At 45.2% G+C, this 22622-nt stretch overlaps 1 protein-coding gene across 1 annotated transcript in view; it reads left to right on the top strand.

The window, feature by feature from the left end:
- The window catches only part of MDN1 (midasin AAA ATPase 1), a 1740009-nt gene that overhangs the window by 757307 nt on the left and 960080 nt on the right, over positions 1–22622 (top strand). Inside the window, exon 36 of the mRNA XM_069235499.1 lies at positions 17415–17623. Coding sequence (XP_069091600.1) covers positions 17415–17623 — 209 coding nt within the window. The remainder of the gene's footprint in view (positions 1–17414; positions 17624–22622) is intronic.

Below are 22622 nucleotides of genomic sequence, written 5' to 3'. Positions count from 1 at the left end.
ATTCTACTAAAAATTCTACTACTCAACGAGGCAATAGAAATAGTTCCCATCTCACATCAAGGAACAGGAGTATACTCCCTATACTTCCTTATACCAAAGAAGGATGACACTCTGGCCCATTCTCGATCTCAGGCCTTTAAATCTTTATATTTTGTTAGAACATTTTCACATGGTCACTCCACAGTATGTCTTTTCCTTACTACAAAACAAGATTACATGACAGTGTTAGAGCTAAAAGACGCTTACTTCCACAATCCCATACACCCAGCTCAGCACAAGTATCTAAGGTTCGTAATCGCAGGCAATCACTACCAATTCAAAGTACTACCCTTTGGGGTAACAACTGCACCAAAAGAGTGTTCACAAAATGTCTAGCTGTAGTTATAGCATACCTCAGAAGACAACATATACATGTCTTCCCTTCTCTAGACGATGGGTTAATAAAATCTAGCACCATTCTAAAATGCCAACAACATACACAATGGATACCCTATACACATTAGGGTTCACAATCAGTTACCAGAAATCTCATCTTCAGCCAGCACAAATTCAACCTTATATAGGCGCAATTCTGAATACTCAGTCAACATTAGCCTACCCAAGTCCACAACAATTAGAAGCCTTTCTTTCGCTCATAAACCGAATGCAGGCCAATCAAACCTACACAGTAAGATTTATCATGAAACTATTGGGAATGATGGCATCATGCATAGCAATAGTACCAAATGCACGTCTAAACATGAGACCACTGCGACAGTGTCTCTCTCAACAATGGCCTCAGGCAGAGGGTCGGCTACAGCATCTAGTGTTGCTAGACTGCCAAACTTACAAATCTCTGCAATGGTGGAATCACAACAACTTAGCAAAGGGGCGGCCATTTCAAGGCCCTGTACCACAGAGCATAATCACAACAGATTTGTCAATGACAGGTTGGGGAGCCCATCTCAGTTATCTAACGATACAAGGGGAATGGGACTCGATCCAACAAACTTATCACATGAACCACTTGGATTTATTAGCGGTGTTCTTAGCCATCAAGGCATTTCAACCACAGATCAAACACAAAATAGTCTTAATAAGGACAGACAACATGACAACAATGTATTATCTGAAAAAAACAAGGGGGGGGCACACTCATCCAAATTGGCCCTTTTAGCTCAGACAATATAGAAATGGGCAATTCAGTCACATTCACCTGCGAGCGGAATGCTTCCCAGGGGCACTCAACCAGCTAGCAGACCTTCTAAGCAGGACGCTTAGGCTAACAAGGGGTCTTAGAAATGGAACTTTACAAGAACAGCACCAGACTAGAGGAGCCCAAAGGAAAATTCTGGAAGAAGATGACCTGCAAAAGACTGTGACAGAGTCCAGTCAACAACTGAGTGTCCAGACAGGGCAGGAGCCACTGCTCACCCTGTGTGGAGATCTGTGTCGACAAAGGAGGATGAAGACCAGCTGTGAGTCCCCAGAGTTGTGCAGAAGATGTCACACTCCGGTCGACAGATTGCAGAGGGATCAGCAATCAGGAATACCACCAACAACACTTGGCAAATGCAAGCCAGGGCAGAAGAGGAATTGGGGAGCAGAAGGGGACCAGCAAGGCTCTGGGGACTCTACCCTTGAAGAGGCGTCCGGACTGACCATCAGCAGTTGGGAAAGCCGGCAGAAGCAGTTGCAGCCCCCCTGCATGCAACCCACTGGCAGCAGGCACAAAAAGTTGCAGAGAGGCCCAGTCAGCACACCTGGAGAGGACTCCCACTTTGCTAGAGCAGCAAAGGAGATACTGGCCTTGCGAGGGTGAAGTGCTGGAGGCTGGGGCTACTTGAAGACTGAAGATCCCTTGGAGCAGGAGTCGACAAGCTTTGGTTGCTGCAAAAGTCACGGTGCTCAGGGATTCCATCCTACAAGGAGGGGCAAGGGTTCACTGTCCCCCAATTTGAACAGAAGGCAGAGAGGACCAAGGAGACCACTCAGACCCACCACCTCTGTTGCAGGATCCAAAGAGAGCAGATCCACGCAGCCGGACGTTGTTGCCTTAGGTGCCTGCAGATGCAGAGGAATGACTCCTTCACTCCAAGGGAGATTCCTTCTTACTACTTGGTGCAGCTGAAGTGTTGCTTATCACAGAGGATGCACAGCCGTGGAAATGTTGCAGTTGCTGGAAGGAGCCAGGGAAAAAATTGTGCTAGACAAGGTCATCTCAGGACATGCAGCCTTGTTCAGTTCTTGAAGTGTCCAGGTGCGGTTCCGGTGTCCAGGAGCAGAAGAGGTCAATGGAGAGGATTTCTGGTGGAGTCTTGCATGCCGAATCTGGGGACCCACCCGCATGGGAGTCCCTAAATAGCCCTAAAACGGGGTTTAGTCACTTTGCACAGTGATCACTTATCAGAAAGGGGTCACTACGTCATTGGCCTAACCTGGCTATTCAGCTGCTCCCAGGGGCCTCTGCACATCTTGTTTTCTAGATGGCAGAATCGAGTGCCTAACTGGAGGAGCTCTGGACACCACCCTAGGGGTGTTGGACAGGGGAGTGGTCACTCCCCTTTCCCTTGGCAAGTTTGGCACCAGAGCAGAGACCAGAGTTCCCTGGACTGTGCAAATCGATTTATGCAAGGAGGGCACTAAATATGCCCTTCAAAGCAAAGTGGTGGCTTTGGGATGCTACCACTCCCCATGCCTTGTAACACCTATTTCCAAGGGAGAGGGTGTTTCGTCCCTTATCTCACAGGACATCCTTTGTTGTTCCTTCGCCTGCTTCAGCTGGTCAAGCAGCAGGAGGGCAGACACGGTCTGTGTGGTGGCAGCTACGTTGGCTGCCAGCCATCTGTGGAAGACTGGGGGGAGCAATACTGGAGGAGTCCTCTACGGAGCCCCCAGAGTGCATGAAATCTTGCTAGCCATACTGGCATTGGTATTTGGGCATGATTTTGACATGTTTGATACCAAACATGCGTAGGATTCGAATTCGCATTAGGTAGCTGGACCAGTCGTGACCTGCGGCCAGTACACACCAAATTGGTTTCCCCGTACTTACGGAGTGCAGTGCAATGGAGCCGGAGGTCGTGGGGCACCTCTGCTATTGCAGGGGTGCCCTCACACACAGGGCCCTTCACCTTGCCGTTTCGGCTGAAATGGCCTTCCATTGGGATGACTTATAGTGAACTGGTTTAGTGACCAGCAGTGAAAGGTTGCATGCACCTTTTCACGCAGGTTGCAACGGCAGGCCTGCAGACACAGTTTGCATGGGCTCCCATGGGTGGCATAATACATGCTGCAGTCCATGGGGGTTTCCTGGTGTACCAGTGCCCTGGATACCTGAGTAATATATATTAGGGACTTAGAGGGGTACACCAGTATGCCAATTGTGGGCTGTAAAAACAGTGGGGTAAAAAAAATTGTGGGAGTAATAAACTTTGGAGAGAGAGCACAATCACTGGGGTCCTGGTTAGTGGGATCCCAATGAAAACAGTCTAACCACACTGACAGACAGGCAAAAAGTCGGGGTAACCATGCCAAAAAGAGTGACTTTTCTACACATATACCCAGACTTTCACCATCCATTTTTGGATTTTGGTACCATGTTTGTGATCATAGTGACTTTTGTATCTGTGTTGATGTTTTGTAATTTTATTTCTAATCTCAGACATGTTTTACTCCATCCTCTCTCCCAACCAACTTGGGAAGAATTCTGCGCTAGGTTTCATCCCCTTGAGGGATGAAAATGATGATATACCAGTAACTTGATTGGGAGTGGTTTGGTATGCCCAAAGCATGTCTTGTATTGCTCTTTCTACTTGTATGTGATTTGTACTTGCCAGTTGAATTCAGTCTTTTGTCTTTCTATTTACCCTTTCCACAATGTCATTAGCTCTGGGACAGTATAGAGCAGTTTTCTAGTGTGTGATGTTTACATTTAAAAAATCTGACATGGCAGTGTAAGTATATTGTACCCTGTTGTTAATGACAATGACAGAAGGTAGTCCTTCAATACAAAATGTCTCTTAAAACATTTCAGAATTTCTGCAGTGATTTGATTCAAAATCCTTCTTACAATCCAGTGGGACTGCTAGTCAGCTAACACAAACACAAATCTCTTCTTAACACCTTTGCGGCCAACTATGTATAGTGCAGGCTTTTCCCTTGGTTTGTCTGGGAAAGGTACTGGTGACAATGACATTTTTACAACTAATTTGGATCTGTCACTGTTAGCCCAAATGGTACAATTATCTACTTTTATGCTCAACTCTGGTATCCATATCTGGGAACCAATAACATTGTTTAAATCGGGGCTTAGTTAGGCACTACATGCACCAGATGTATTATCTTGTCTCTTAGGTTCACTTGAGATGTTATTTTATCATTTCTTAATAGTCAAGTGTTGATCTCATGACGAACTTCTCAAAGCCCTTTGATGTCATCATCCACACATTTGTTAGATCTGGGCTAACCTTGTAATATGTAAGTTTGAGTCGTAGAGATTAATCTTCAGAAGTGATGGCCTGAGAATTAACTTCTATATGGGATACTCCTTGGTTTCATACTATTTTAGATAAGGAATATGAGGCAAACACGACAATTCTTTTCTTGTCAGCATTGACTTGAGATAATGTGGCACCAAGTCCTTTGTTGCCGAAGTCAGTGGTTAGCATGGTTTTCCTGTTGCGCTCAAAATTGCATAGTTATTGGGCTGACAGTATAGCTTCCTTGAGCTTTAAAAAAAAAAAAAGCTGGTGTCCCTCCAGCCGAATGTATTGTGTGTTTTTTTTTTTATTTATTTTTTTATATTTATTTCTTAAATGGGTTCCCTCAGATTACTTATTAAGCTGCAAAGTTTTTAAGGGTTTTGTCATACATTTTGCAAGCCCTAGGAAAAACTTGCTCTCATCCTTATTTTCAGCACTTGGAGTTTTCTTAATTGATTTAAGTAGACCTATCATGGGTTTATATCCTTCTTTGGAGATAGTATGACCCAGGTATTCTACTGCGCCAACTCTGATTTGACACTTGTCTTTCTTTAACGTCAAACCAGCAGCTTTGAGTTTGGTAAGTACTGTTCTTCCTCTGATGTACTGTTATCTCTTACCTTGTTATTTCTCAAAAAGTCTATGCAGACCCTAGTGAAGTGATATTTTTAATTGCATTTCCTGCAGGAGGCAGATCTAGCCTGGCAATTGGGGTAATTTTCTAAATGGTTGCTTCTGCCACCATGCTAACATTTTAGTTTACTGTTCTCAGATTCATTCTTTTGGTGGTAATCATTTGTTGAATCATTTTTTGCCTTTATTTTACAAATTGCGATGAGATAAGCATTTCCGTTTCTTTTAAGCACATGGCTGTATGCTCAATAGACTTGGCAATTTGAATAGCTTCATGTAAATTTAGTTGTTTTTGTAGTAGTTAGGGTTGAGCGCGTGCAAGCGCTCTGGGCCATGTTGTAATCTTTGTGGGCTTCTAGCCACGTTCATGTCACGCCTGCCACTTTCATTAGTGTGTGGGCTTGCTTTTTAAAAATGGATTGATTACATTTGTGAAAGGCATGAATACGTAATGCCTTTTCTGGTATTTAGCCCTCCTCGAGCGCACCAGTAAACTACTGAAAACATACGAGGCTCCATGTTTTCATTCGGTTTCTGGACTAATTTCTGGACTACTTTATCTTTTTATTTCCCTTGCTGCGCAGGAGACGAGTGCTTCGACCCTGTTACATCGGTATTTGCACTTTTGCTGGTAACATGAATAACTGCACTTTTGCCAATAAGTTTCCTTTCGAGCGAACTTCTGTTTCCCTTTTCTGTGACCCCCTTCACACTCATGGCGATCATTGGCTCGCATGTGTGAATTTTTTTTACTTTTTATTATTAGTTTGTGGCAAGAAAAGTTCCGCTAGGAGTTTAGAATGCTCAAACGCGAGACCTGTTGCATTGCAAATGCTTGTTTTTCTTGTATCTTGCAGTCGTTGGTGCAGTGTACTCATTGGTCTCTTTTTAGTGAAAACAAACCTCTCAGAATGGTAATGTAATTAGTTACACTTTCTTGTTTGCTTTGGGCTTTACTGAAGAGTTTGTGACGTTCAAGTACTTTGTTAATTTTATCACCAAAATGGCTTTTCTAATTTTAATACGGTATTTTTATATGCATCTGTTTCATTACTGTCATATTTCTCATCTTGAGGCTTCTCTGGTTCTGGGAATGTTTCAAAACCTTTTCTGCCATGCATACCTAAATTGTGGAGTAGACTAGGTTGTTTTCTTTTGGGGCTAAACGTTTCGCCTCCAATGCATATTAAGTAAGACTTAAATATTTTTCCCCATTTCCTCCATAGTATATTGGGTTCACCCAGTTCTGTTAGAAATGGTACTGGTTGTGCCATGCTAGCTTCTGCCGTGTGTGTCGGTATATGTGAGGTATACTAGTGTATGTAACTAATGAACAGGTTAAGAAGAATATAGAATGACAGGAGTTATATTGAAGGAAGATTAGTAGGTTCGATGGCATCTGTCGCTGTAGATACGCATGTTTTGCAATAGCTCGCCATCTGGTGTTGGGCCGGAGTGTTACAAGTTGTTTTTCTTCGAAGAAGTCTTTCGAGTCACGGGACCGAGTGACTCCTCCTTTTGTGTCCATTGCGCATGGGCGTCGACTCTATCCTCGATTGTTTTTTTTTCCGCCATCGGGTTCGGACGTGTTCCTGTCGCTCCGAGTTTCGGAACGGAAAGATAGCTAAATTCGGAAGATTTTCGTCGGTATTGTTGCGTTCGGGATCGGCGTAGTTAGATTCAACACCGCATCGAAGATCGAAGAGCTCCGGTGCCCTTCGGGGTAGTTTTTCGATCCCCCGTCGGGGCCTGGTCGGCCCGACCGCGTGCTGAAGAACGCCGATGGAACGAACCCCGTTCCGTTTCTGTCCCAAATGCCACAACAAGTACCCCTATACAGACCAACACTTGGTCTGTAACCTGTGCCTGTCACCTGAGCACAGTGAAGACACCTGCGAGGCCTGTCGTGCGTTCCAGTCCCGAAAAACACTCCGAGACCGTCGAGCCAGAAGACTTCAAATGGCGTCCGCGCCGACAGCCCACCGAGAGTTCGAGGAACAAGAAGAGGAAGGTACCTTCTCGATCCACGAATCGGACTCCGAGGAATTCGATGACCCACAAACCGTGAGTAAGACGTCGAAAACAACACATAAGAAGATTGACAAGGCCCAGGGGACGCCACTGCCACCAGGCCATGGCTCGACCCATAAATTCGGTGACCGACCGTCGGCACCGAAAAAGGCCCAAACAGTGCCGAGACAGTCCGACTCCGGTCGAGACACCGGTACGCAGCCTTCTCAGGACCGAGAAAGTGCTGGAGACAAGCATCGACACCGAGATAGCGGTGTAGACACGGCTCGACGCCGAGACAGCGGCACCGACGAAGATCGACGCCGAGAGGTTTCGGCCCCGAAAAAAAGAAAAGTCAGCTCGGAGCCGAAAAAAGATGCAGACAGGGTTTCGGTGCCAAAACAACCTGCAACCGACCCAGTTTCAGGCTCTTATACAGAGGAGCATTCACTAACCTCCCAAATGCGAAAGCATAGGTTCGAGGAAGAGCTGCAATCTACCGATGTAGACCATACGCAAAAGCGTATCTTCATACAGGAGGGAACAGGGAAAATAAGCACCCTTCCCCCTATTAGAAGAAAGAGAAGACTGGAGTTCCAAACTGAACAAACACCACAAACAAAGGTGGTGAAAAAGGTTACTCCACCACCCTCTCCTCCACCTGTAATTCACGTCTCACCAGCACAAACTCCATCACATTCCCCAGCTCACACCACCATGAGCCAGGGTGACCAGGATCAGGACGCATGGGACTTATACGACGCCCCAGTGTCAGATAACAGCCCGGAGGCATACCCTACGAAGCCATCTCCACCAGAAGACAGCACTGCGTATTCTCAAGTAGTGGCTAGAGCAGCACAATTTCACAATGTAAGCCTCCACTCAGAACAGGTCGAGGATGACTTTTTATTCAACACCCTCTCCTCCACCCACAGCTCCTACCAAAGCCTGCCTATGCTCCCTGGTATGCTCCGGCACGCAAAATACATTTTTAAGGAGCCGGTCAAAAGTAGGGCAATCACACCAAGAGTGGAAAAAAAGTATAAGGCGCCCCCTACAGACCCTGTTTTCATCACTGCACAGCTGCCACCAGATTCCGTCGTTGTAGGAGCAGCTAGGAAAAGGGCCAACTCCCACACATCTGGGGATGCACCACCCCCGGATAAGGAAAGCCGCAAGTTCGATGCAGCTGGAAAGAGAGTCGCAGCACAGGCTGCAAACCAGTGGCGCATCGCCAACTCTCAAGCACTACTTGCGCGCTATGACAGAGCCCATTGGGATGAGATGCAACACCTCATTGAACATCTACCCAAAGACCTACAAAAAAGGGCAAAGCAAGTGGTTGAGGAAGGTCAAAACATTTCAAACAACCAGATAAGCTCCTCCATGGACGCAGCAGACACAGCTGCAAGGACAATTAATACATCCGTGACCATCAGAAGGCATGCATGGCTACGAACGTCTGGGTTTAAACCAGAGATACAGCAGGCAGTTCTCAATATGCCTTTCAATGAAAAAGAACTGTTCGGTCCAGAAGTGGACACAGCGATAGAAAAACTTAAAAAGGACACGGACACTGCTAAAGCAATGGGCGCACTCTACTCCCCGCAGAGCAGAGGAAACTACGGCACCTTCCGCAAGACACCCTTTAGAGGGGGATTTCGGGGTCAGGCCACACAAGCCAGCACCTCACAGGCAACACCGTCCAGTTACCAGGGACAGTACAGGGGAGGCTTTCGGGGCCAATACAGAGGAGGGCAATTCCCTAGGAATAGGGGAAAATTTCAAAGCCCCAAAACCCCTGCAACTAAGCAGTGACTCACATGTCACTCATCCCCTCCACACAACACCAGTGGGGGGAAGAATAGGTCATTATTACAAAGCATGGCAGGAAATCACTACAGACACTTGGGTTCTAGCAATTATCCAACATGGTTATTGCATAGAATTTCTACAATTCCCTCCAAACATACCACCAAGAGCACAAAATTTATCACAACATCATTCCGAGCTCCTGGAGACAGAAGTTCAAGCACTATTGCAAAAGAATGCAATCGAATTAGTACCAAACACACAAATAAACACAGAAGTTTATTCACTGTACTTCTTAATACCAAAGAAGGACAAGACGCTAAGACCAATCCTAGACCTCAGGATAGTAAACACATACATCAAATCAGACCACTTTCACATGGTCACACTACAAGAAGTGCTACCATTGCTCAAACTACACGACTACATGACAACCTTAGACCTCAAAGACGCGTATTTCCATATACCAATACATCCATCGCACAGGAAATACCTAAGGTTTGTATTCAAAGGAATACATTACCAATTCAAAGTATTGCCTTTCGGTTTAACAACAGCACCAAGAGTCTTTACAAAATGTCTAGCAGTAGTCGCTGCACACATCAGAAGGCAGCAAATACATGTATTCCCGTATCTAGACGACTGGCTAATCAAGACCCATTCGTTATCAAAGTGCTCACACCACACAAATCAAATCATACAAACCCTCTACAAACTGGGGTTCACCGTCAACTTCGCAAAATCAAACATCCTGCCGTGCAAAGTACAACAGTACCTAGGAGCCATAATAAACACAACAAAAGGAGTAGCCACTCCAAGTCCACAAAGAATTCAAAACTTCAACAACATCATACAACGCATGTATCCAACACAAAAGATACAAGCAAAGATGATATTACAACTCCTAGGCATGATGTCTTCATGCATAGCCATTGTCCCGAACGCAAGACTGCACATGAGGCCCTTACAACAGTGCCTAGCATCACAATGGTCACAAGCACAGGGTCACCTTCTAGATCTGGTGTTAATAGACCGCCAAACTTACCTCTCGCTTCTATGGTGGGACAATATAAATTTAAACAAAGGGCGGCCTTTCCAAGACCCAGTGCCACAATACGTAATAACAGATGCTTCCATGACAGGGTGGGGAGCACACCTCGGTCAACACAGCATACAAGGACAATGGAACGTACATCAAACAAAACTGCATATAAATCACCTAGAACTGCTAGCAGTTTTTCAAGCACTAAAGGCTTTCCAACCAATAATAGTTCACAAATACATTCTCGTCAAAACAGACAACATGACAACAATGTATTATCTAAACAAGCAAGGGGGGACACACTCAACGCAGTTGAGCCGGTTGGCACAAAAGATATGGCATTGGGCAATTCACAACCAAATTCGCCTAATAGCACAGTTTATCCCAGGGATTCAGAATCAACTCGCAGACAATCTCTCTCGAGATCACCAACAGGTCCACGAATGGGAAATTCACCCCCAAACTCTGAACACTTACTTCAAGCTCTGGGGAACACCTCAGATAGACTTGTTTGCGACAAAAGAGAACGCAAAATGCCAAAACTTCGCATCCAGATACCCACACAGGCAGTCCCAGGGCAATGCCCTATGGATGAACTGGTCAGGGATATTTGCCTACGCTTTTCCTCCTCTCCCTCTCCTTCCTTATCTGGTAAACAAACTCAGTCAAAACAAACTCAAACTCATATTAATAGCACCAACTTGGGCAAGGCAACCCTGGTACACAACGCTGCTAGACCTATCAGTAGTACCACACATCAAACTGCCCAACAGACCGGATCTGTTAACTCAACACAACCAACAGATCAGGCACCCAGATCCAGCATCGCTGAATCTAGCAATCTGGCTCCTGAAATCCTAGAATTCGGACACTTACAACTTACACAAGAGTGTATGGAAGTCATAAAGCAAGCCAGAAGGCCATCCACCAGGCACTGCTATGCAAGTAAATGGAAGAGGTTTGTTTGCTACTGCCATATTAATCAAATCCAACCATTACACGCAACTCCAAAAGATGTAGTGGGTTACTTGCTTCACCTACAAAAATCTAACCTAGCTTTCTCTTCCATTAAAATACACCTTGCAGCAATATCTGCATACCTGCAGACTACCTATTCAACTTCCCTTTATAGGATACCAGTCATTAAAGCATTCATGGAGGGCCTTAAAAGAATTATTCCACCAAGAACACCACCTGTTCCTTCATGGAACCTAAATGTTGTCCTAACTAGACTTATGGGTCCACCTTTTGAACCCATGCACTCCTGCGAAATACAGTTCCTAACCTGGAAGGTTGCATTCCTCATCGCCATTACTTCCCTAAGAAGAGTAAGCGAGATTCAGGCGTTTACAATACAAGAACCTTTTATACAACTACACAAGAATAAGGTCGTCCTAAGGACTAATCCTAAATTTTTACCAAAGGTTATTTCACCGTTCCATCTAAATCAAACAGTGGAACTTCCAGTGTCCTTCCCACAGCCAGATTCCGTAGCTGAGAGGGCACTACATACATTAGATGTCAAAAGAGCATTAATGTATTACTTTGACAGAACTAAAAACATCAGAAAGACTAAACAACTATTTATTGCATTCCAAAAACCTCATGCAGGAAACCCAATATCAAAACAAGGTATAGCCAGATGGATAGTTAAATGCATCCAAATCTGCTACCTTAAAGCAAAACGACAACTGCCCATTACACCAAGGGCACATTCAACCAGAAAAAAAGGTGCTACCATTGCCTTTCTAGGAAACATCCCAATGCAAGAAATATGTAAGGCAGCCACATGGTCTACGCCACACACGTTCACCAAGCACTACTGTGTAGACGTGTTATCCGCACAGCAAGCCACAGTAGGTCAAGCCGTGTTAAGAACATTATTTCAAACCACTTCCATTCCTACAGGCTGAGCCACCGCTTTTGGGGAGATAACTGCTTACTAGTCTATGCAGAACGTGTGTATCTACAGCGACAGATGCCATCGAACTGAAAATGTCACTTACCCAGTGTACATCTGTTCGTGGCATCAGTCGCTGGAGATTCACATGTGCCCACCCACCTCCCCAGGAGCCTGTAGCAGTTTGGAAGTTAGCTTCAACTTTGTACATTTGTATATATATTATTTTAACCTTAAATAGGTACATACTTAGTCACTCCATTGCATGGGCACTATTACTACAACACAACTCCTACCTCACCCTCTGCGGGGAAAACAATCGAAGATGGAGTCGACGCCCATGCGCAATGGAGACAGAAGGAGGAGTCACTCGGTCACGTGACTCGAAAGACTTCTTCGAAGAAAAACAACTTGTAACACTCCGACCCAACACCAGATGGCGAGCTATGCAGAACATGTGAATCTCCAGCGACTGATGCCACGAACAGATGTACACTGGGTAAGTGACATTTTCATTATCTTTCTCATTTATTAAAATTAATCTTACTGCCATATCAGCATATTTGCAGACTGTACAACATACCTCACTCTTGAGAGTCCCAGTTATAAAACGTATTATTCCACCCAGAACACCACCTGTTCCTGCTGGGAATCTCAATATTGTACCCGCAATACAAATGGGCCCACCTTTTGAACCCATGCATTCCTGTGAGATTTAATTCTTAACCTAGAAAGTTGCTTTCCTAGTAGCTATTAATTCATTATGTAGAGTTAGTGAAATACAAGCATTTGCTCTTGAAGAACCATTTTCCAAGTACACAAACATAAAGTTGTACTTACAACAATCCAAAATGTCTGCCAAAGGTGGTATCACCTTTTCACATAAACCAAACAGTGGATAGAACAAAACAATTCAGAAAAACAAAGCAGCTTTTTGTTGCCTTTTGAACATACACATAAAGGGAATCCTTTCTCTAAACAAGGATTAGCAAGATGGATTGTTAGATGTATTCAAACATGTTAAATCAAGGCAAAAAGACAACTTTTAATCACACCTAAAGCACATTCCACTAGGAAAAAAAGGTGCATTTATGGGGTTTTTAAGAATCATACCAAAGGCATACAAAACGACAACTGCCCATTACACCAAGGGCACATTCAACCAGAAAGAAAGGTGCTACCATGGCCTTTCTAGGAAACATCCCAATGCAAGAAATATGTAAGGCAGCCACATGGTCTACGCCTCACACATTCACCAAGCACTACTGTGTAGACGTGTTATCCGCACAACAAGCCACAGTAGGGCAAGCCGTATTAAGAACATTGTTTCAGACTACTTCCACTCCTACAGGCTGAGCCACCGCTTTTGGGGAGATAACTGCTTACTAGTTTATGCAAAACATGCGTATCTACAGCGACAGATGCCATCGAACTGAAAATGTCACTTACCCAGTGTACATCTGTTCGTGGCATCAGTCGCTGTAGATTCGCATGTGCCCACCCGCCTCCCCCGGAGCTTGTAGCAGTTCGGAAGTTACCTTCAACTATTTGTATATATATAATTTCAACCTTATATAGGTACATACTTAGTCACTCCATTGCATGGGCACTATTACTACAATACAACTCATACCTCACCCTCTGCGGGGAAAAACAATCGAGGATAGAGTCGACGCCCATGCGCAATGGACACAAAAGGAGGAGTCACTCGGTCCCGTGACTCAAAAGACTTCTTCGAAGAAAAACAACTTGTAACACTCCGGCCCAACAGCAGATGGCGAGCTATTGCAAAACATGCGAATCTACAGCGACTGATGCCACGAACAGATGTACACTGGGTAAGTGACATTTTCATTATCGCATATAAAATGTATTGCTTATTATATTTATGTAGATACATAACGGTCAAATGCAAAATGCGAATTATAATTTGACCCAGCGATGAGGGTAATGTTATTGTTGGAATAAATATACATGTGGAAATAAAATTCACTCAATATTATTAATGTGGAATGCAGGTTAAGAATTTTGTTACAAAGAGAATTAAACAAGTTTCAGTATAGTGTCCAACAGTCACTAATGGATTTAAACCATTAAAATACTGGCACTCTTCTGTGGTTAAGATGTGCATGTCACCGTGAAGCGCTGACGGAGACACTGAGGTGAATACCTCACAGTTATAATGATAGGTGTGTGTATCACCGTTGAAAGCAGGTAGTATGCTGGAAAATATGCTTAGTAAATGGACAATGCATTGCAAATGACTGCGTCTGCTGGAAACACTACAGTTATTTTAGGGAGCCGGTGTGCGTATCACCGCATACAGCAGAAAACACATCTAATACTGTGCCCCAATCAATATTCCCCGCAATGGCTTGAAAAGCCGTAGAGCATACAAAGCATGCCATTATATTTATTTCCTCTGCAATAGGTGTGCGTATCAATGTTTAAGGGTGTGCCCTGAGGAGGGGATTCGAGACGGTATAGGTGTGAGACAGACCACTCATATTATTTTTCTCCCATAATTGGTGTGTGTATCACAGTGTAAAGATACATCCTGAGGAGGGGAGTCAACTCGGCGTTGGTGTGCGTGTCACCGCTGAACATGCATGAGCACGCCGCGATGGCATGCTCATAGTGGGTGTTTTCTGAATGACGAAGACGGAATGCTGACTGAACGGTGTACGGTCAAGGTTCCTGGGTGTTACTAGATGGAAAGAGGTGCGTGATGCTGGGTTGGTGTAGCTGCCTTCCTACAGCATTCTGGAAGGCTGTACGGCCTGAGGTTCCTGGGCAATTTATAGCTGAAGCAAGGTTAAGTAAATGTAAGTGCTGGGGATCACGAAAGGAGAGATACAGAGGGTGCTGGATGATAGTAGTACCTGGAGAGGATTCCGGAAGTAGAGGCACTGACATTTTAGATCCGCACAGCAAGCAGTAAGTGACTGAAGAGAAAAACAGTACCTTATTCCCTGTTCAGCCACAAGGGAAATAAACATATTCTTCGGGAGTGTCCCAGGTGGCTTCAAGATCATGACGTAGCAATAAATGTAGTTGATGAACGTAGTCGGTGTAGCCGATGAAGAATACTTAGAAGGGGATGAGATTGCCTCTGCGTCCTTATGCTGAAAGATTGTTGCCAGTATTATCAATACGACACAAAAGGTGAAGATTAACTCCTGTCTGTATTATCGTCCCTACTCTCCATCAGACATCTTCTCCACTCCTGTCCGTGACAGATTAAAATCTTCTGTCCACGACATTCTAAGACAAGGTGCATTCCTCAGCAGTCTGATTGTATCAACATTTAGTAAGGGAAGGGGTAAAAGAGGGCATATTATTGATTGTGATTATCTTGTGCAAGTGACTGATATTCTAACTATCTCGGGTTGGTCGATCACCAAGTTTGCCATTCTCTGCAGTGGTGAAATTCCAACATTCTTTTAAAAGGACGGCCTTTACTAAACCCACTTCCGGAGAGAACCTTAAAGAATGCCTCCCTGATGGGAGGAGGAGCGCACTCACAAGATCTGCCACAGGTCACCAAGCGCGAATTATCTCTATCAATCACCTAGAGTTGCTATGTTCATGTAGAACTCATAGCCTTTGTCCCCTATCTGAAGGGCAAGGCAGTCCTGATAAAAACAGACAACATGACTGTTATGTACTACCTCAAGAAGCAGGGGGGCACCAAATCTCCACAGTGTTCGCAACTAGCCCAAACAATTTGGAAATGGGCTCTTCAATACAACATTCACCTATTAGCAGAATACCTCCCAGCAGTGGACAACAGCTTTTCAAATCTCCTTTGCAGGATGCGTGAGGAAGTCCACGACTGGGAACCTATCCCACAGGTTGTCCATTCATACTTCCAGCACTGAGGTCAACCTAAAATAGGCCTGTTCACCACCGCAGAAAATGCAAAATGCCCAGACACTGCCTCCAAGTTGCCACACTCTAAGGCAATGCATTATTGATAAGCTTCTCAGGGATGTTTGCTTATGCTTTTCCTCCTCTCCCACTTCTTCTGTTTGTGGCTTGCAAACTTTGGCAGACATCCCTCACACTCATCGTAGTGGCTCCCTCATGTGTATGACAAACATGGTTCACCACTCTTCTGATTTTATTGGGGAAAGGGCTCTACATTCCTTAGATGTTAAGTGAGCCCATATGTATTACATCAACAAAACCAGTATATTGAGGAGGACACAACTTTTTGTTGCTTTCTCTCAACCACACAAAGGCAGAGCTAAAACTGAAGCTGGTAATGCACTTTGGATTGTCAAATGTATGCAAATGTGCTGTGCTAAAGCAAAGGGGACACTACCGATCTGTCCTAGAGCTCGTTCTAATCTAAAAAAAAAAAAAGGAGCATCAATGGCCTTTTTAGGCAATATACCAATAGCTGACTTATGTCAGGGAGCCCCATGGTCTGCACCACATACATTTACAATGCTATACGATGTGTAGTATTACCTACTCCCCGAATGCCTGTGTTTGTTTCAGACATTCTTATACATGATTACAGCTTTTTTAGCAAGTACATTTCACTATACTACACTTTACTCTAAATTGCTGATAACACGCATGGCGAGTGAGGATGCAAGCGGAGGAGTCACCATAGACTTAAAAGGCTTCCTTGAAGAACAACTTGCCTTAATCTGAGCCCAACACTTGAAGGCAGGATTAAGCTAAGCATGTGAATCTACAGCACTACATACCACAAACAGGCGCTTACTAAGTAAGTAACAGTTTCCATTCTGCTTAATACAACAGGCATAAAATCCAGAAAGTTAATTCTCATCTTGGGCCTTATGTAGGAAATGAGTTTGAAACTGAGGGAAACGACATTTCTGGCAGTGGTCCGGCATCTAGTGAAAAAGATTACTGGGTCCAGTATAACATCCCTTTCATTCTTTATATACAATTCATAGACTGTTTGCTCTGTGGTTCGCATAGCTCCTCTAATTTAATGAACTACACTAAGATTTCAGTTTGTAGTCAAACTGGGTACTGACCAGTAGTGTTTCAAAACATCTGCCTAAGGATTGCACTGAGGACTTAGCTTCTCTGGTACTAGTATGCTTGCATTTTTATTATTGAAGGGTTGGGATCCCGATTAGAGGGCATTCAGTTTGGTTGTGCAATTCATAATGCTAAAAGGTCTTTAATGTTTAAACACCCCTGCCTTTTGAGTCACAAACACTTTAAACTATATTTTTTACCTGGAAAAGATTTTCATTTGGGTAAACAGATGTAGAATACAGCTGGTTAATAATGAATGGAAATAATGTTGTGTGGATTTAAATCCAGCCTGTGTGTGTAGTAAAATGAGCATACAAGATTGAGTGACGAACCTGCAAGGATGATATAAATCCGTTTTCTGACCCTACACTGTTGTTAGTGTGCACTTTTTCAGGCATTCGTGACATCCATGGTAATAGTGTTGGCTGTATATATACACAAACTATTTTAAGAAGATCAACAGGGTATTACAAGAATCGCAGGTCAGACACTGATAATTTGTTTTTTGTTTTTTTTTGTTTCTTTGTAGGTCCAAAGTCTCAGGGAGATAATTGCACAGATTATGACCTCAGTGCAGGGACCACATCAATGAATGCCCAGCGGCTGCTGCGAGCCTTGAAAGTAAACAAGCCTGTTCTGCTGGAGGGTTCACCTGGTGTGGGCAAGACCAGCCTTGTGGCTGCTTTAGCCAAGTCTTCAGGAAACAAACTAGTTCGCATCAACCTCTCTGAGCAAACGGTACATTTAATTTACCAATTGCTTGTTGCATTTTTTTTTTTCCTTAAAGACACGATTGATGATTGACGTATGTAAATTGTATAGATATTGTGTTTTACTGTTGGGAAAATGAAATGATTAAAGGTACTTGCATCATTTAAAGATGTAATGCAAGACTGTTTCTGGCAAGATTTATTTTACTATTCTTAAACTTGTACACGCACCAAATCCACTGTTAGAGAAAGGAAAACAAGAGTTGTGGACTGATAATCTACAGGAACAGTAGACGTAACACAAATTACAGCTAATAGTTTCTATTTCTTATTTCTGTTCTTGTAGCTTTCCATCTCTCTTTATTTCTGAACCATTTCCCAGTATGTCGTCTTCCATAAATTAACAAGTTTGACTGACTTTGTAACAACTAAGTAATTTCCAACTGCTGGGACAACTTGGCACTGCCATTTGATGTAAAGAGAATACTGTCTCATCAAAGGAGGCATAGTAATCTCGTTCAGAACAATAGGCCACTGTTGGCCATTAAAGCTTGCTAAAACTCCCAAAGTGCTGATTACAAAGGAAATGGGGTGACACTTAAATTGGCAGCCCTTTTCCTCAAACGCAAACTACTGAGCTTTTGTGTTTCTGATACACCGGGTCAGAGAGATACTCCCCTTGAAAACCAAACACACCATCCATAGAACATGTCTGAGTAAAGGCGTCCCTTCCATGTTGAGACGGTTGGACACTGCCCACTTTTCAGCTTCTCTTTTGTTTTTGGAGCACTTTGAATTTTACGACCTGTCTGTCTAATGCATCCAGGAATCTACTATTACGATCAGTTCTTAGTAAAATGATCCCATTTGACCTCTCCTTCCCTTGGCATTGTAAATGAAGTATTGCTATTTGTGCTGAAACCAGCCTCCAAATAAACATCTTCAGCTGGGTCAAACTCTGTGATTGGGCCTCTTCATTTAAGAAATTGTCTTAGCCCTAAAGACCAGCTTGCTCCTGGGCCTTAGTCTCTTAACACTGTGAATCTATCCTCATGTGAAGGGATGCCCATTTTCTAAGAAATAGGCCATAAACCTAGCCCCAGAAACAATCTTTGTCGGCATGAGCTTTTGCCTGTAGCCTGAATTCTTGTCATGGGCCCCAGAGTACTTTGAAGCTTATTCTAGCATATTTGTTTTTCTAGTTCAGGCTTAGAATCAGTTTTCAGTTTCATCAAATACTTCAATCATTTAAGTACCAATTGTTCACCATTGTACACAGATTACACTAACACTTCATTGAGGTTCCTTTCATCTTACTTCAGATGTGTTCTCATCCTGGACCTGGTCTATCTGCGACATACTAATGCCACCTCCCTTTCAATGTGTGTGGTGAAATTTCTCTGATTTATCCATGCTCCCACCAACCCAACTTTAGCTAGAGGATTTCTTCTTTCCATTTGGTAGCTCTTGTTTCTTCCACGTTGTAACATCTATATGTGAAATTGTATAAACAAACTAGTATCCTAATGGGAACTTATAAGCGTAGATTGCGCACCTTTTTAATTTCTCCAGATGCCACACTGGAACCAGAAACACTTGCTGTAGCTTCTACATTCTGACAAGTGGTGTGTAAGGAAATGCCTCCTTGGCATGGTTACCCCCTGACTTTTTGCTTTTGCTGATGCTATGTTTTGAATTGAAAGTGTGCTGAGGCCTGCTAACCAGGCCCCAGCACCAGTGTTCTTTCCCTAACCTGTACTTTTGTATCCACAATTGGCACACCCTGTCATCCAGGTAAGTCCCTTGTAACTGGTACCCCTGGTACCAAGGGCCCTGATGCCAGGGAAGGTTTCTAAGGGCTGCAGCATATCTTATGCCACCCTGGGGACCCCTCACTCAGCACAGACACACTGTTTGCCAGCTTGTGTGTGCTGGTGAGGACAAAACGAGTAAGTCGACATGGCACTCCCCTCAGGGTGCCATGCCAACCTCACACTGCCTATGCAGTATAGATAAGTCACCCCTCTAGCAGGCCTTACAGCCCTAAGGCAGGGTGCACTATACCATAGGTGAGGGCACCAGTGCATGAGCACTGTACCCCTACAGTGTCTAAGCCAAACCTTAGACATTGTAAGTGCAGGGTAGCCATAAGAGTATATGGTCTGGGAGTCTGTCAAACACGAACTCCACAGCACCATAATGGCTACACTGAAAACTGGGAAGTTTGGTATCAAACTTCTCAGCACAATAAATGCACACTGATGCCAGTGTACATTTTATTGTAAAATACACCCCAGAGTGCACCTTAGAGGTGCCCCCTGAAACTTTAACCAACTACCTGTGTAGGCTGACTAGTTCTAGCAGCCTGCCACACTTGAGACATGTTGCTGGCCCCATGGGGAGAGTGCCTTTGTCACTCTGAGGCCAGTAACAAAGCCTGCACTGGGTGGAGATGCTAACACCTCCCCCAGGCAGGAGCTGTAACACCTGGCGGTGAGCCTCAAAGGCTCACCCCTTTGTCACAGCACCGCAGGACACTCCAGCTTAGTGGAGTTGCCCGCCCCCTCCGGCCATGGCCCCACTTTTGGCGGCAAGGCCGGAGAAAATAATGAGAATAACAAGGAGGAGTCACTGGCCAGTCAGGACAGCCCCTAAGGTGTCCTGAGCTGAAGTGACTCTAACTTTTAGAAATCCTCCATCTTGCAGATGGAGGATTCCCCCAATAGGGATAGGATTGTGACCCCCTCCCCTTGGGAGGAGGCACAAAGAGGGTGTACCCACCCTCAGGGCTAGTAGCCATTGGCTACTAACCCCCCAGACCTAAAAACGCCCTTAAATTTAGTATTTAAGGGCTCCCCTGAACCTAAGAATTTAGATTCCTGCAACTTACAGAAGAAGAGGACTGCTGAGCTGAAAAACCCCTGCAGAAGAAGAAAGAAGACCCCAAATGCTTTGGCCCCAGTCCTACCGGCCTGTCTCCTGCCTTCTAAAGAAACCTGCTCCAGCGACGCTTTCCCCAGGACCAGCGACCTCTGAATCCTCAGAGGACTGCCCTGCTTCAAGAGGAACAAGAAACTCCCGAGGACAGCGGCCCTGTTCCAAAAAGACTGCAACTTTGTTTCAGAGGAGCAGATTTAAAGACCCCTGCAATCTCCGCAAGAAGCGTGAGACTTGCAACACTGCACCCGGCGACCCCGACTCGACTGGTGGAGAACCAACACCTCAGGGAGGACCTTCCGGCAACTCCGAGACCGTGAGTAACCAAAGTTGTCCCCCCTGAGCCCCCACAGCGACGCCTGCAGAGGGAATGCCGAGGCTCCCCCTGACCGCGACTGCCTGACTCTAAAATCCTGACGGCTGGAAAAGACCCTGCACCCGCAGCCCCCAGCACCTGAAGGATCGGAACTCCAGTGCAGTAGTGACCCCCAGGAGGCCCTCTCCCTTGCCCAGGTGGTGGCTACCCCGAGGAGCCCCCCCCTTGCCTGCCTGCACCGCTGAAGAGACCCCTTGGTCCCCCATTGACTCCCATTGGAAACCCGATGCTTGTTTGCACACTGCACCCGGCCGCCCCCGTGCTGCTGAGGGTGTACTTTTTGTGTGGACTTGTGTCCCCCCCGGTGCCCTACAAAACCCCCCTGGTCTGCCCTCCGAAGACGCGGGTACTTACCTGCTGGCAGACCGGAACCGGGGCACCCCCTTCTCTCCATTGAAGCCTATGCGTTTTGGGCACCACTTTGAACTCTGCACCTGACCGGCCCTTAGCTGCTGGTGTGGTGACTTTGGGGTTGCTCTGAACCCCCAACTGTGGGCTACCTTGGACCCCAATCTTAACCCCGTAGGTGGTTTACTTACCTGCAAAAACGAACATTACTTTACCTCCCCCAGGAACTGTGAAAATTGCACTGTGTCCACTTTTAAAACAGCTAAATGTGTTTTATGTAAAAAGTATATATGCTATTGTAATTATTCAGAGTTCCTAACGTGCTTACTTGCAATACCTTTCAAATGAGATATTACATGTAGAATTTGAACCTGTGGTTCTTAAAATAAACTAAGAAAAGATATGTTCGATGGCATATGTCGCTGCAGATACACATGTTTGGCACAGTCCGCTGCCTGGTGTTGGGCTCGGAGTATTACAAGTTGTTTTTCTTCGAAGAAGTCTTTTTGGTCACGGGACCGAAGGACTCCTCCCTCCTCGGCTCCATTGCGCATGGGCGTCGACTCCATCTTAGATTGTTTTTTTCCGCTGTCGGGTTCGGACGTATTCCTTTTCGCTCCGTGTTTCGGTTCGGAAAGTTAGTCAGAATCTCGGAAGAAAGCGTCGGTATTGTTCCGTTCGGTATCGGGATAGTTAGGTACATCGACACCGATCATCGGAAGACTTTGGGGTAGTTTCGATCCCCCATCGGGGCCTGGTCGGCCCGACCGCGTGCGACATCGAAGCCGATGGAACGGACCCTTGTTTCGTTTCTGCCCAAAATGTCACAGTAAGTATCCTTATACAGATCAGCACTTGGTCTGTAACTTGTGCTTGTCCCCCGAGCACAAGGAGGATACCTGTGAAGCCTGTCGAGCCTTCCGGTCCAGAAAAACACTCCGGGACCGAAGAGCCAGGTGTCAACAAATGGCGTCCACGTCGACAAAACAACGTTTCGACGAGGAAGAGGAAACATTCTCGGTTCCGGAATCAGAATCCGGAGACTCCGACGTCGAACAACAGCAACAAACTGTGAGTAAGACGTCGAAAAGTAAATCCATCGACAAACCGAAAGCCCAGGGGACGCCACTGCCAACAGGCCATGGCTCGACCCATAAAACAGGCGACCCGTCGAAGGCGCCGGAAAAGGGCACGCCCATAGCGAAGACACCCGACTCCGGTCGAGGGACCGCCATGGAGCAACCTCGGAGCCGAGAAAGCGGCTCCGAGAGACAAAAACAAGATACCGGCACCGAAAAACATCGGCACCGAGAATCCATGCCGAAAGGAACAAAAATTCTGTCGGTGCCGAAACCGAAAAAAGATT

This window comes from Pleurodeles waltl, chromosome 5 (genome assembly GCF_031143425.1).
Source record: "Pleurodeles waltl isolate 20211129_DDA chromosome 5, aPleWal1.hap1.20221129, whole genome shotgun sequence".
Classification (NCBI taxonomy): Eukaryota; Metazoa; Chordata; class Amphibia; order Caudata; family Salamandridae; genus Pleurodeles; species Pleurodeles waltl.
The sequence above is the reverse complement of the archived record's forward strand: the minus strand, read 5'-3'. Positions and strand labels throughout refer to the sequence as shown.